Here is a 14,152-nt window from a genome sequence, read left to right as displayed (position 1 = left end):
ATAATACTTTCGATCTTTTTTTACTATATTTGAACGATCTATCGTTTTTTTATAGCATAACGTTAGGTTTATGAATACTATACAAAATACAGACTGGAGGAAATGTGAAATTTAAAATTCTGTAGTTGAGACTGAAAACACTAAGTATGTAGTTTGACGTTAAAAACTTATGGTACGGAACACAACACCGATGAACACAACTCGGTTGATTAATAAATGTAACAAGTAATTAACAATCTTTATAATATGCCTTATTGATTTGTGATCGTATTTATTATACCAAATAAAAGATTAATTATTTTTGTTGCTAAAATTGAGTTACATATACTATTTCATTGGCATTTTTTTTTTACTGTCAATAAAAATTATCATCTGACTTTAAGGTTGTGTGTGTGCACGTTCGTGAGCGCATGCGCCTGTATAGGTACACGTGTTTGTGTGCACGTTGTGAGCGCGTGCACCTGTGTAAGTACACGTGTGTGTGTATGCGCGTGTATGTAAACTTACTTGGGGTCAACATTAGCGGTAGCCTCATCCAGCACGAGCAGCTTGTTTCTCGCGAGTGCAGCTCGCGCCAGACACAATAGCTGCCTTTGTCCAGCGCTGAAGTTCACACCGCCGGACTCCACCTCCGCCGACAGTGAGGACACGCTGTTCTTCAACTCAACCTTAAATATTAACACAATGATTAATAACATTTAAAGATTCCGCATTTATTTTTATGTCTCTTTTGCTTTCGAACTACAAATATTAATTAAATTGTGAAATTAAATTAATAAAAGTTGCCTAAATTGTTTCCTTTACAAAAATTACATTATTTTTATAAAGTGAACTAGTCTTGTAAAGTAAAAATAATAACTAGGAGAATAGATCGTGTCTGACGGAAGTAATTTTGTATCTCACTCTTTCCTGTAGCCCTTAAAAACGACAACATGTTTCTAAAACCGTTGTATAATAATTAGTGTCAATATTCCCCTACATATAACGGAATAAATTAAGAATACTTACCAACTAATTATTTTTTTACGTACAAATTCTTACCTGTTCTAAAGCATTCCAGATATCGGCATCCGTATATTTATCAAAGGGATCCAAATTGTAGCGTAAACTGGCCGAAAATAGAACCGGCTCTTGTGGAATGATTGAGATCTTCGACCTTAGTTCCTGTTATATGCAAAAAAAAAAAAAATATTAATTGTTCGGTATAAGCTTAAGTTAACCTTGGTATATTATTGATACATTTTAATATCCTTAATTTCCGACAGACCTTGAGCGCTATTTTGCCTGTTTCTACGTCATCTATGTACACATTTCCATCGATCGGCGCTAACCGGAAGAGAGCTGATATGAGTGACGACTTGCCTGCACCGGTACGACCAACCACACCAACCTGGGGAGGTCACACAGGCCGTCAATAAAGGTTTGTACTTATGTCGTTACTATTTAACTGATAAACAAAAAAAAAAACAACGATTTGTGGAACCGTCTTATTACTTATAGACGATATCGTACAGAAAATATTGAAATGTTATGCACATTGGAAAGCTTCAAAGCTTTAAGACATTTACGAAATGTTATTACTGTGGATTGAATAAGGAAATAGTAGTTTTACATTTAATATTTTTTTTTTGTCAGTGACGTTTTTATATTTGATTAAATAATTTTTTGTTTAACATCGTATCAAAGTTTCCGCCACCTATCGCATGTCGCGTTACTACTTGTAGCGTATGAAATTATAAACAAACGAAAGGACGAAGCTGCGAATATATAATGTAACAATAAATATTTGAAATTCAATTTGTAAATTCCGATCAGCAATTTAAACATATTTTGTTTTATGACCATAATTTAAATGCTGGCAGTTACAATGGTTTTTTTCACTGTAACGCGCATATTAGAATTTATAATTGTACATCCTGTTTACGCAAAGTTTTTTGTTGTAATTACCATTTTACTGTTTTTTTTTTAATCTAAATAACAATATATAAAATTTCAAGATGAATAGCTACGATAAAAAGATCAGTTTGAATTCATTATAGTTTGAATTGTATATATATACATACATAAATATACGTACATTTTATTATTTTGTACAACATGATATCAACTACAAAGGCAAGCTGAACTCCGTCGGTAAATTATTGTAAGTTTTTCTTTGTTGGTATGAATTAATGTATCATATTCTTCACAATTTTAATTAGTACGTACTTGTTAAAGTTAGTATTTCATTGAAGTAATCTTGCTAGATACAGTTTGCCAACTCATTTTACTAAAGACAATAAAAAGTTTTGAACGAATTGAAAATAATTAAGTACATTTAACAATCTATTTTGGGATAAAAAATTAAAAACGTTTTTCTAAGACCATTGTTATGCAAATGACCTCATTTATTATTAACCTTTAAATCGAAACAATAGGTTAAATACGGTTTAACGTAATTAATAAATATTATGTTCGGAGACTGAATTTATTAGCTCAGATTTAACAATTAAGAATCATCTATAGATTATTTAAATAGCCCGCGACATCAATAAGGTTTCACAGAAATACGAATGAGCTGTAGATAGTTCTTCATTGTTAAAACTACGCCAATAACGTCAGTCTCAACAAACTATTAGTGATTATTGTTTGCTTTACACCGTATTTTACATATTGTTTCTATTTTAAGGATAATTAATGAGGTCATTTGTTTAACAATGTTCTTAGAAAAACGTGTTTATTTTTCATCTTGATATAGATTGATAATTTTGTTCAAGTAATTAGCTTTCAAACTGCGCCTAGCAAGATTACTTATCACGGGCAATTTGTTTGATAGGTCCATTTACAAATTGGAGAAGACAGATTGTAAATTGTCGTAATTTCATAAAATGTTCAACAACATCAGTAGCGCATATGATAATTTGTCGCGGTATTTCTTTCGTTTTAAGCAAGTCTAGGTTCATGTCCATAAAATGTCGGAGCCGTTTGTGAAATTACGTATAATATAAATTGCTTGCGTCATAGACACATGATCGCATAAATAATAAGACATTAAGGTTCAAAGTTACATGAGAGGACACTCCAATCATTATTTTTTAAATCTAAATAGAAAAAAAATCTAGTTATAGTTACTGGCAGTAAAGATATGATTCAAAGTACCAAACTCATTTCACTGTTATCTAAAACTAATTATCCTTATCAGTAGTGAACTATTCATAGATTTATGATTAAAAATGTAATTTATTCTTGGATACCGAAGGAGAGTAATGAAAATAAGGTGATACAGCAGACATCGCAATACTCTCATGATATCATTTAATCTACAATTCGTGGCTACCAGATCATAGGTCGCTCGATTTAATAACCAATTAGTGAAATGGCTTTGTATATTTAAATTTAACTGACTTATAAATTATTATAATAGCTATCCGTAATCTTTATCGCTATAGTGGTAATATTTCTGACATAAAACTTTTTATTATCACACAGGCACGAGACATATATATTAACTTGTTTTTGTACATATAAATTGGGCAAGTTGTTTTATTGTTATATCAAGTTAGTTAAGTTTTTCTTATATAGAAAATCCAAACCTTCCATCCACTTTCGATGACTATGTTCAGGTTTTTAAGCACGGGCTCTGCTTCTGTATCATATCTGAGGTAGAGGTCTTTGAACACAAGCTTGGCTCGCTTCGGCCAATCCTTCGGTGGCATTGGACCGTCCGTAACTTCCTTGGGCAGTTTCGTGAACTGTAGCACTCGTTCGACACTCGTCATCTGAGAAATAACCTCAGTGGTCTGCTTTATGCCGTACTGAACCACGTTCACTAATATAAGACCTTGACTGATAGCCAGACCGACGTTACCAGATCTAGTTGTACCTAAAAAATATCTAAGTTAGATATAATTTAAAATTTTTATTAAAATGATTAATATATTGCATACCATCGTCCATCAATAGGAATGTGTAAGCGACGACTATAACATAAAAAGCCGAAATGAGACTCAGCCATATCGAAAACGTAGTATTTGTTATGAGACTTAAGTACCTGCAAGTAATGTGTCATGAGAATAGTCTTAATAATTTGAATTAAAAACTATATTTAGTACCGAGTGTCTCTATAGTCAATACGCACCAAGCCGCAGTATGTATATCCTGTTTGTCGTCAAACTGAACTCGTAAAATTGGTACGGCGTCGCAAGCACGAATCGTTGCCAACCCAGCCAGGCTGGCCGACACATGGGAAAAGACTGGACTACGGGAAACACCTTCAACTCTGTGATTAAAAAATACATCGGTTATGACCAATGTTTGGACCAAACTTTGGCCGATCCCAAATACTCATAACGGTAACAGTTTATTTTTAACCGAACTCATTCGTTTGTTCTGTTAAAGCGAGCCGAAACTTGAGAAACATTTTACAATTGGAACACTTATAATTGACAATCTTTAAAAACCCGGTTTCAAATACTAAATATATTATGTATCGTACAACGAATCCTCAGCATATGAATGATAGTGAAATCAATAGTGATGTGGTTATTGATTTTCAGCTTAATTCTGATGGAGTAAGGAAGTTCATTAGAGTGAATTGTACAAAATCCGAGCCCCTTTGTGGAGCGTTAACAATGTTAGCTTCGCTCAACTGATAATGGAAGCAAAGTCAATATGATGTTGTACATATCTTGTGTGAAATTGTATGTCATTACTACCACAATGTTATCTAGTGATATAAAGTAGGACAAATATTTGTTTTTAAATTTTACTTCTCTAGGATTATATAATAGATAAATTCTTAATCTCTGCTATTATTAAAAAAGTATTATTTAATATGATTTTACCGGTTTTATTGAGTTCCTTTTATTTAATTTCATTTATTTTAAACTATTAAATCGATATAATCCTCTTTGTCATGTACGCGTATGTATAAGAGGTGAGGTAACGTAATCATTAATTCTTATCTAGTGTAAGTAGTTTCTTGTTAGACAACATTCATAGAGCAATCCGTCTTGTACAATAATTTCTATGTAATTCTAAAGTCATGCCATTTTATATTCTTAAAAAATTGCCTTAAAATTAATTAGCACAAAACGAACTTAAATTATTTTTACATATAATTGCTAAATACAAATTCGGATTCATATATAATGACTTTAGCATTGGAAGGAGACATTTTTCATTAGCATGTAATTCATATGCACAGTTTTTAAATGATTATAATCTTCCATACTTTTAATTTTTGTTTATTGTTATATCCTCAGACAAAATGCGTGAATCTATGAAATTTTGTGACTGTTAAATTTTAAACAGAAATTATATTTCGACCGCAATGCTTACAAAACTATCTGTTGATAAGAATTCTTCATCAAATATTGTATGTAAGGTCAGACTCACGCATTTTTATTTTTAAAATGTTGCCGTTTTACGTATTCTATGGAATTCAGAAAGTAAACATTTAGATAAAATCATATTACGTTAAAAGTTTTCGTGGAATCTTATTAAAGGAATCGTGGAATCTTATTAAAATAAAGATCTAAATAAATTTAAGGAAGGTAAATTCCAAAATAATTATAACGTTTTATTATAGGTAGATATATTAATAAAAATATTAGTAAGAGACTCTTTGTATTAGATTTACTCTAATCTCATCAGATTTCACTAAGACATATGTATGTATATAATATATAGGTATAAACTCACCGTTTTATTGCTTGTGCTGTGGAAAGATATATGATAGTCCATATATACAGGAGTATACCGCAAAACATGGTCGTCAGCATCATGTAGGGGCTGACAATAGCCACCATAATCAGGATACCAGCCATCACCATGAATATCTATATGTACCAACGAGCTAATCAAATAACAAGTATACACACAGGCGCGCGGACGCACGCACGAACGCACACGCGCACACACACACACACACACACACACACACGTTTAGTGCATAAATTTTTCTCTTGTTAACTGTAGTGTAGTCAAAAATCTTTGCGTACATTTTATTATTAGAAATACTATAAAGTCGTATATGTATCAAAAAAAGCTTTTTCTAAGATTTATTTTATATTAATATAAAATTTTATCCAAAGTGACCAAAATTTCATTTCAGATTCATTCATGCTATATTATCTATAGCCATATATATTTTGAATTTTAAGATCATACCTGGATACTGTCCAGATACATTTTGGGTAGTATCTCGTCAACGACCCCCATGTCCTTAGAAAACCTGTTCAATATGCGGCCGGAGGGATTCGTGTCGAAGAAACGCATCGTAGCAGACAGTATGTTACTGAACATTTGGTTGTGCATCTTTATAGAACTCTTCATACACACGTACAGGAATAATATCGATCTAAAATATGTCATTAATATTTATATGTGTTCTGACCTGACGTTTCATGAAACGGAGGGCTCAGCAAATGCTATTGATAATATTTTGAGATAACATTACAGGAACGCAACTGTTCAGTACAGTATCAACATGATACATAGAGACCGTGCGTTATTTATTGAGATACGTGAAACGCTTCGTCTGTAGCGTGACGACGCAGACTTGAAGTAAGGACGGTGTGTGTATATAGGGCTGAAAGTAGTGACTTCATCACGGAAGTCTTGGTATCGTGTCACCGGAATAATTACAATAAGAATTAATCGATTGAGTATATATCGATGTCTCATATTTTAATTCGTCCGTTATGCGAATATAACGTTGAATGATAATAATATTAAAAAATAAATTATCCTATATTTGTTCACGTACGAACAAATATATCTCATAAAACATACTTTTTATATTTAACATTAATGAATAAAAAATTGTTATATATATATATATATATATTATTCACACATTCCTCACTAAAATGTACATCATTTCATTATTGTACGTAATGTTTATAAAGTTAATAAAATTACGATTTAAATATACATGAGTTTTATAAAAATAGTGATAGCACCTGTATAAATGTTTACCATACATAAAAAGCCCATTTGGTTGTCAAGGTCGTATAATTTTAAGAAGAAATGAAAGTTCAAATAACGTTTGTTTAATCCGGTTAGTAAATCAATATTTATAAATTTGTTTTACATAGTTTAATTTATTTATATATATCAGCAATACGATAATTAGCAACTTCATACTAAGATAACAAATCCTTGTGTAACCTTCACACAAATTTCTCTACATCTGAAAATATGAAGTCATAAATCATAGGTGTATAAACACGTTCTTAATAATAAATAAGTTTTATGACGTGTTTGTTTGAAGATTTTTTAAATGTAATAAATCTAGTGTATTTCCATACTGTTGAATTATTGTATATATAAACATATATAGGTGTGTTTATAATACTGAACATGAATTTACCTTCCAGTAGTAAGTAAAATGCATCCCAATATAGCAGCACCCCATATGTATATATAGAACATGTGGTGCACCGGCTCCTCGGTGACTATGTCCTGCATAGTGAGAGCGGTTTTAACGATAGTACCGATCACAGACAGATTGCCCGTTGAAGAGTACAAGGGGGCTTCAGTGGCTAATGTGGCATTCTGCACAGAATCTGATGCATTAGTCAATTCTGAAGCTAAAAGTTTCGCCGAATAATTTTTTATTTTCCTTTCTTCCACCGTGTTCATCCTGAAATAAAAATAAGTTCAATACTTGCCTATATATCATGATATATGGGAAATGATGGCAAATCACCAGTATGTGAGCCAGAGGTCGCTGACTGATGTGATGATTTGAGCCAGTAATATGGATACGACGGTTGTCAACAATAGACACCAGTTGGCGCCAGCACGGAAGTACTTCCTGTAGACGGAGCCGGACACGCGACCTGTCAAATCATGATTTGAATTTGAACTTCATGTTACAAACTACCAGTATCACCATTTTCGTCTCTTGTCCGTTATGTTTCTTTAATTCAGTAATATAAATATTATTAACATAACAATGTTTCAGTTAAGACAACCATTATTTCCGAGTACGTTAAACGCTTACGTATAGTACGGAACAGGGCCGGATCTAAACTTTTAACGCCCTTGGGCATTAAAAGAAGGCCGCCCTATTATTGAAATACCACTAAAGAATACCTATTTATAAAAAAATAAAATATCGAATGTATTGCAAATAATTTATTATATACTTCGACATGATTTAAATTTTTTTTTTTTCGTAGAGCTACACATTATGCACTAAGCTTGACTTATAATTATATTATTACAGTTTTATCACAGGTCTACTCCTGACTTTTTGAATTGCGAATTGGTCGATTAAATCTTCACAATCTAAACGTTGTTTGTACGTCTGGTTCGATGCCTAGAATAGCTAAGCTATTGAGTCATTATAGAACGTAAGTAATTTTTACCCCTTTATAAACAAGAAGACGATCGCTCTGGGCCACAGTTTGTTACAGCTAAAGTAATATTCGATATGCGATTTCTACGTGTATTAAATTAAGTGTAAATGTCGTTTGCTCGCAAAAGTTTCAGAAGATCGGAGGGTGAATAAATTTCCGTCGTTTTTTCAGTCCAATAAGCATGGAAGCGCACAAATTCGTCATAAAATGAGAACTCAATCTGAAGAATAAAACTTTCTGAAGCATCCAGCTCGTTTATGAATCTCTCTATTGTCCGAATTGCCAAATTCAATTATAACTGAGAACTTTTCCTGTATCTTTTCATACGCAACACATTTTTTTCGTAATTCAAAATCCAGATCGTCAAGAATTACATTAAACATATTAACTCTAAAGTAGTCTCGGCCTGACAGTTGTACTGCCAGGTATCTGCAGTTGTAATTTCCATGCGAGTCATCATCATATAATTTTCTCTTCTAGAAACTAATGTTTTATATTGTTTAATCTCTGAAATATTTAAATAATTTTTTTCATAGTATTCGTATTCATTTCGCGTATCAACAACAACTTTAATCAAACTATGATAATCATTGATCACGGCAGCAATGCTGCAATCAACTTTTTGTCTTTGACTCACAGCATTGAATCGTGAGAGTAAAAAATGCCAAAGTATCTGCATAAATGCTGTTTCAAGTCCCTTTAATGGAATACGAATACCTTTAGCTTTTTGTCTTGTAATTGCATTTTGCGTCATTATCTTCTTCGATAAAAATTAAATGTCTCGAATATTACGTCGAAATATTGATTAAGTACATGAACAGCTTCATAACGAGCTGACCAACTGGTTGCAGATAAAGATTTTAACGCGATTATTTTTACGGTATGAGATTGTAAAATTTCCTAGCGGTGCGTTGAGGCAGTAAAGAAGTTATATGTATAATGTTTTTCTGTTTTAAAAATGAAACAGATTCTGGCGCGCATTCTACTGCGTGAACTCCAACTAAATTCATAGAATGCGCAGCACAAGGAGCATGTTCAGCTAGATCATTCCTAATGCATTGTTAGTATTATCATATGACTGACTTCGACAGTCTGCGAGGTCAAGATCAAAAAACTCAAGAATAGACAATACAACAACTAACATATCTTCAGCTCGGAATGGAAGCCCTCGAGAAGCCAAGACTTCTCTTCTTTAAACATTTCTCCACTAGGAGATTTCTGTCTCTGTTCGTATGACTAAGTCATGGTCTATTCTATTCATAGCATCCGATCTTTGCTTAAGGGTTAACATATTTCTTTTATGCTGTGAGGAATTTTCATGCTCACCAACACGAACGCCTGCATGTTGCCAATCATTAAATCCGTTTTTGCCGTTAAAGGAATAGTCTCTGTCAAAAAGAAGACAAGGTGCACAAAATACGGACCCTTTAATAACTGAGTAAACGAGCCATGGGCGTGGAACTTTTTCGCCGTTTATAAACTTTCTTACAAATAGTGCTTCTGACAGCCCTCTTGAAGTTCATCGTTTTAATTACGTTTTGTACCGGAGAAATCCAAATTTTTATTTTGTTTACATCTAATAATATACATAATCTCTGGTGAAATCGTTTATAACATTCTCCTGCATCAACGCGTATTACAATATCCCCATGCTCAATATCTCCTATATTTATTGTTGGAATTGTAGCTTGTAGTTCACCTTCGTGATGGATACTCTATAGCAGCGAAGAAGTCGTGGTACTATCAGTATCATTACTCGTAGGCGGAGTTTGTTTTGAAGTTAGCGTAGAACATGAATAATCACCTGCCAGAATTTGCTATTATTCTATTAACCTAATTATGACAGTGAATAATGAATATACATATTACACTCCTCGACAAATGAATCATTATTATACTTGGAAAAATATGAAACTTAAAAAGATTGTCGCGACGAACCTTCGTGATCTAAATTCGTACAATCTCTATTGCTACTCTCTTATTTTTGTGTAACACGTTCTTTTTTCGTAAAAAAAACCATCAAGTTTGGGAGTTTCACTCAAAACTTCTTGTTGGCTTTTGCTTTTGTCCAAAGCACGCTTCCGATACTCAGATCCACTTAACTTTTTGCGTCCATCAGCCATGTTTCACAATGATCGTATATTTATGCTCCAACTTAATGAAATTTGTTGCAAGTTAGATTCATGTCAACGTCAAACGTGAAAATGACTATACCGATGGAAACTAGATAGATTTGTAAAAAAGACTGCAGGTGGCAGTATGCACAGTTAAACGTTGAATACATTAAAAACAATTTATATTTTGTCTTTCCAGCAAATATAAAAATCAAATATTACCATTTCAAATCTTCACTTAAGGTGCCAAAATTATGATTTACCAAACTTCGATTTGACATATACATTGTATGAGTCAAATTTCTTGACTTATCTATTAAATAATATATGATAAGTTAAAAGGTCAACATAGTTCCTAATTGTGAATTCAGTCGAGACTGTTAAGTTTTATTTCATTCATAAGTTAATCCCGGATCGTGTCTTCTCCATTCTACACGAAACTGGCAGAATATACTGTGCACGTCTTTGCATGGATGAAGGCCATATTATAAAAAAAATTAAAAGAATAAAAAAATTCTATTGAGAAATTTTGATGACAATAAAAAAATTTTTGTTCACTTTCCAAATTTGCCGCCCTGGGCATTAGCCCAGATTGCCCCTAGTGTAAATCCAACGCTGGTAAGGGAATAAGTTAAAAATTTTGTTCGTTTTTTAAGGCCGTTAACCTTTAAGATTTCCATCTAGTATCACTGCTTGTATACAAAGAATGAATGTATGAATAAATTAAGTATATTTTTGTCTCAAAAACCATCTGTTTAGGTTGACACAAGATAATAGTGTGTCTGTATGAATATTGAATTCTTCTTTGTCACTACGGCATCAGAGAAAAAATGAAAGTTGTTCTCTGCCACTGCGGCCACTAAATTAGAACTGCAGTTTATTATTCCACAGGTTTTATTTTGGTATCGGGATTGGGGTCATTAATTATTAGGTACCAATACTAAGTTTCTTATATTCGTGATAACTTCTAAACGAAATGTCCTATTGGGATTAAACCAAAAGTATTTTACTTCTACATAAATGCCTTTGATAAAATAATGCCTAATTTGAATAAGGAATAATATTTCGAAACACATTGGACGTAACACAAAAACGGATACTGTGACTATAAAGAGAGGCACATGTGCCTCTCGCTGCAACTGTGTCATTTGGCGGTTACGACCGTTACTTTTTATTAACCTAGCAGAGATACCAAATATCTGTAATCAGCAATAAATTAGCACTTTTTGATATAAAAAACGAGTGATATTGTCGACTTGACCTTTCCAGCTTTACAGACATCGAAACTGTGATGCTTTCACTGAACTTTTTTCAACATCTTCATGGGACCTACAAACCCGTAGTTCATTATGTTGTTGTATTGTCAACAGTTTTTCCGACACACGCATAATTAGGTTTTCGATTTTACAACTTGGAATAAAAAGTACCTATTTTCTTACGGATCTCTATTTAAAAAAAGAACAGCCTTTCTCGATAAATGGACTATCCAATACTGAAAGAATTTTTCATATCAGACGGGTAGTTCCCGAGATTTGCAAGTTCAAACAAACAAACTCTGTAGCTTTATTATATAGTATATACAGATTTCGACGTCCTAGTTCAGTTATATTTCCTAAATTTTGATAAACCTCGTACTGTTATAATCTGTCATAGTTTCATGCGTGTCTCTTAACTGTACGATATATCACGTGTTCAATTGTGAGTGAAGACGGGTTATTTCCCTACCTTTTTCCATCAGCTCGTCGCTCTCGCTTGGCTCGACCTCTTCATCTAGAGGTGACTCCGCTGTAGTACTGGCGCTCAAGCGAGACTGCAGCAATTAAATTTATTAAACTATATTAATTATTATTTGAATCTCAAAAGAGCGAACTCTTTTTTACTTACCAAATTTGTTATTACAGATGATAGAGTTATTCTTACTAAGATTTCCTCTCGTGAAACCAAACATACTGTTACGCTTAATATTAATCTTACGATTATAGACATATTAATCAATTCAAAAATATTTATTTTGATGATATGAATTCTCACTAGCGGTAATGTTTTTTTTTTATAAAATTTTCGAGGTATTCGGTTTTGCCCCGATGAAGGCTCTATGTAAAATAAAAATACCTAGCTACAATATTTTAAATGGATTTGTACCCATCACTAGTTGTTGACCCGTGTTTTTATTGATCTTTTGTAATTAATTTAAATGACGCTCATCCATCATGGCACCGCTTCTCATTATTATGCAAAACAATTTAAAATTCTGTTTGTATTTAAATAATTGATTTGTTTTACTATAAAACGAGAGTTGAACACTTGAATGCAAATATATGTAAATTTTTCATAGTTTATTTCTAAATATTTATGAGAATCAATATATTATTAGGAACAAAATGAATATTTTGAATGAATTGATTTAGAACAGAAGTTTAATATTAACGCTATAAATTTAATGATATATATTTTTTTTTTAGTTTTAACAGATGAATGTTTATCCTCACCTGAACGGAGAGGGTCCTTTTCCTGAGTATCTGTGGATTGGCGGAGTCATCTGGAGATTGCTCTTCATGCTCAAGCTCCTTGAATAATGGACACTTCGATACCTCCTCGAATGTACCACACGTTTCCACCTCACCCTGACAATAATTATTACTTCGTTTATTAATACAAACATTGTTTTATCTTGACATCGTTTCATTAATGTTCCTAACGGTTTACCGGTCTGATTTGAATTTCAAAGCTGTAAAGTATTCGCATTAAATAAAAATATGTATTTTATGTTCTTACTCTTTAATAATAAAACGTTCAAATAGCTGTAAGAACGAAATTTGTTTAGTTTCCAGAGAGGCGTCGTCCAGCGTACATTGAATTTCTTTACAAATGGACATAAATATTTTGTTTAATAATTATAGCTATACACACACATAGTTCAAATTCCATAAATACGTCTGCAAGAAATCATTAAAATTATACCTTATTATGCTTTTACAATCATACAACTCACATAGACATGTATAATTATTTCATTTATCTCTGTCCTTGCAAATGCTATTCATTTTAATAAACATATGTACTTTTGATTGAAACAATAAACTCGATTTTTTAAACAATTAAATATATTTCAATTAGAAAAATGTCCACTAGCATAATACTGGCGACTTGATATAGCTACAACACTCGATGGCTTCTTTAAAAAAAAAAACTAATTACATCTAATTTTATTATCCCTAATATGGGTTTAATAATCATAATAACAATACAGCGGTTCCTAACAGTACATGAAAATAAAATTATTAATTTAAATTCTATTCTATTCTATGGTAATCATGGCATGTTAGGTAGGGTTTACTCGCGCTCCGTTTCATTTCACGCGAGCACTCTATATCATATCAACGATGACGTCACGACGGCCATTATTACGTACATACGTGAACAATTTGCACTTGTGAAACGCACTTATACTTATGTCTATCATAAAGTGTCATTGGGTTATACCCAATGACATAAAATAATAGTAGAAATAATTGAGCTAATTATGTACTAAAAGTTTTACTTTAAAAAGGTTGTATTTAAGTTTAGCTACCATTTTTGTGATAGGTCTATTAAAGTCCTCTTTTATTGATTTTACATTATACATATATATAATACTAAATAATAATTATTATAATGCTTTATACGGCTATTTATTTTTCCTTAGCAAAT

General features: G+C 32.2%; 1 protein-coding gene across 1 annotated transcript in view; it reads right to left on the bottom strand.

Annotated features, from left to right (window-relative positions):
• The window catches only part of LOC116770181 (ATP-binding cassette sub-family C member 4-like), a 33,233-nt gene that overhangs the window by 1,963 nt on the left and 17,118 nt on the right, over positions 1-14,152 (bottom strand). The window contains exons 11-22 of the mRNA XM_032661547.2: positions 12,952-13,086; positions 12,188-12,272; positions 7,694-7,826; positions 7,355-7,627; positions 6,151-6,340; positions 5,683-5,819; positions 4,118-4,258; positions 3,927-4,030; positions 3,573-3,862; positions 1,268-1,390; positions 1,042-1,164; positions 508-668 (exon numbers count right to left, since the gene is read on the bottom strand). Of these exons, the coding sequence (XP_032517438.2) occupies positions 508-668; positions 1,042-1,164; positions 1,268-1,390; positions 3,573-3,862; positions 3,927-4,030; positions 4,118-4,258; positions 5,683-5,819; positions 6,151-6,340; positions 7,355-7,627; positions 7,694-7,826; positions 12,188-12,272; positions 12,952-13,086 (1,895 nt within the window). The remainder of the gene's footprint in view (positions 1-507; positions 669-1,041; positions 1,165-1,267; positions 1,391-3,572; positions 3,863-3,926; positions 4,031-4,117; positions 4,259-5,682; positions 5,820-6,150; positions 6,341-7,354; positions 7,628-7,693; positions 7,827-12,187; positions 12,273-12,951; positions 13,087-14,152) is intronic.

Source organism: Danaus plexippus (genome assembly GCF_018135715.1).
Source record: "Danaus plexippus chromosome 3 unlocalized genomic scaffold, MEX_DaPlex mxdp_30, whole genome shotgun sequence".
In the NCBI taxonomy this organism is placed as follows: domain Eukaryota; kingdom Metazoa; phylum Arthropoda; class Insecta; order Lepidoptera; family Nymphalidae; genus Danaus; species Danaus plexippus.
The sequence above is the reverse complement of the archived record's forward strand: the minus strand, read 5'-3'. Positions and strand labels throughout refer to the sequence as shown.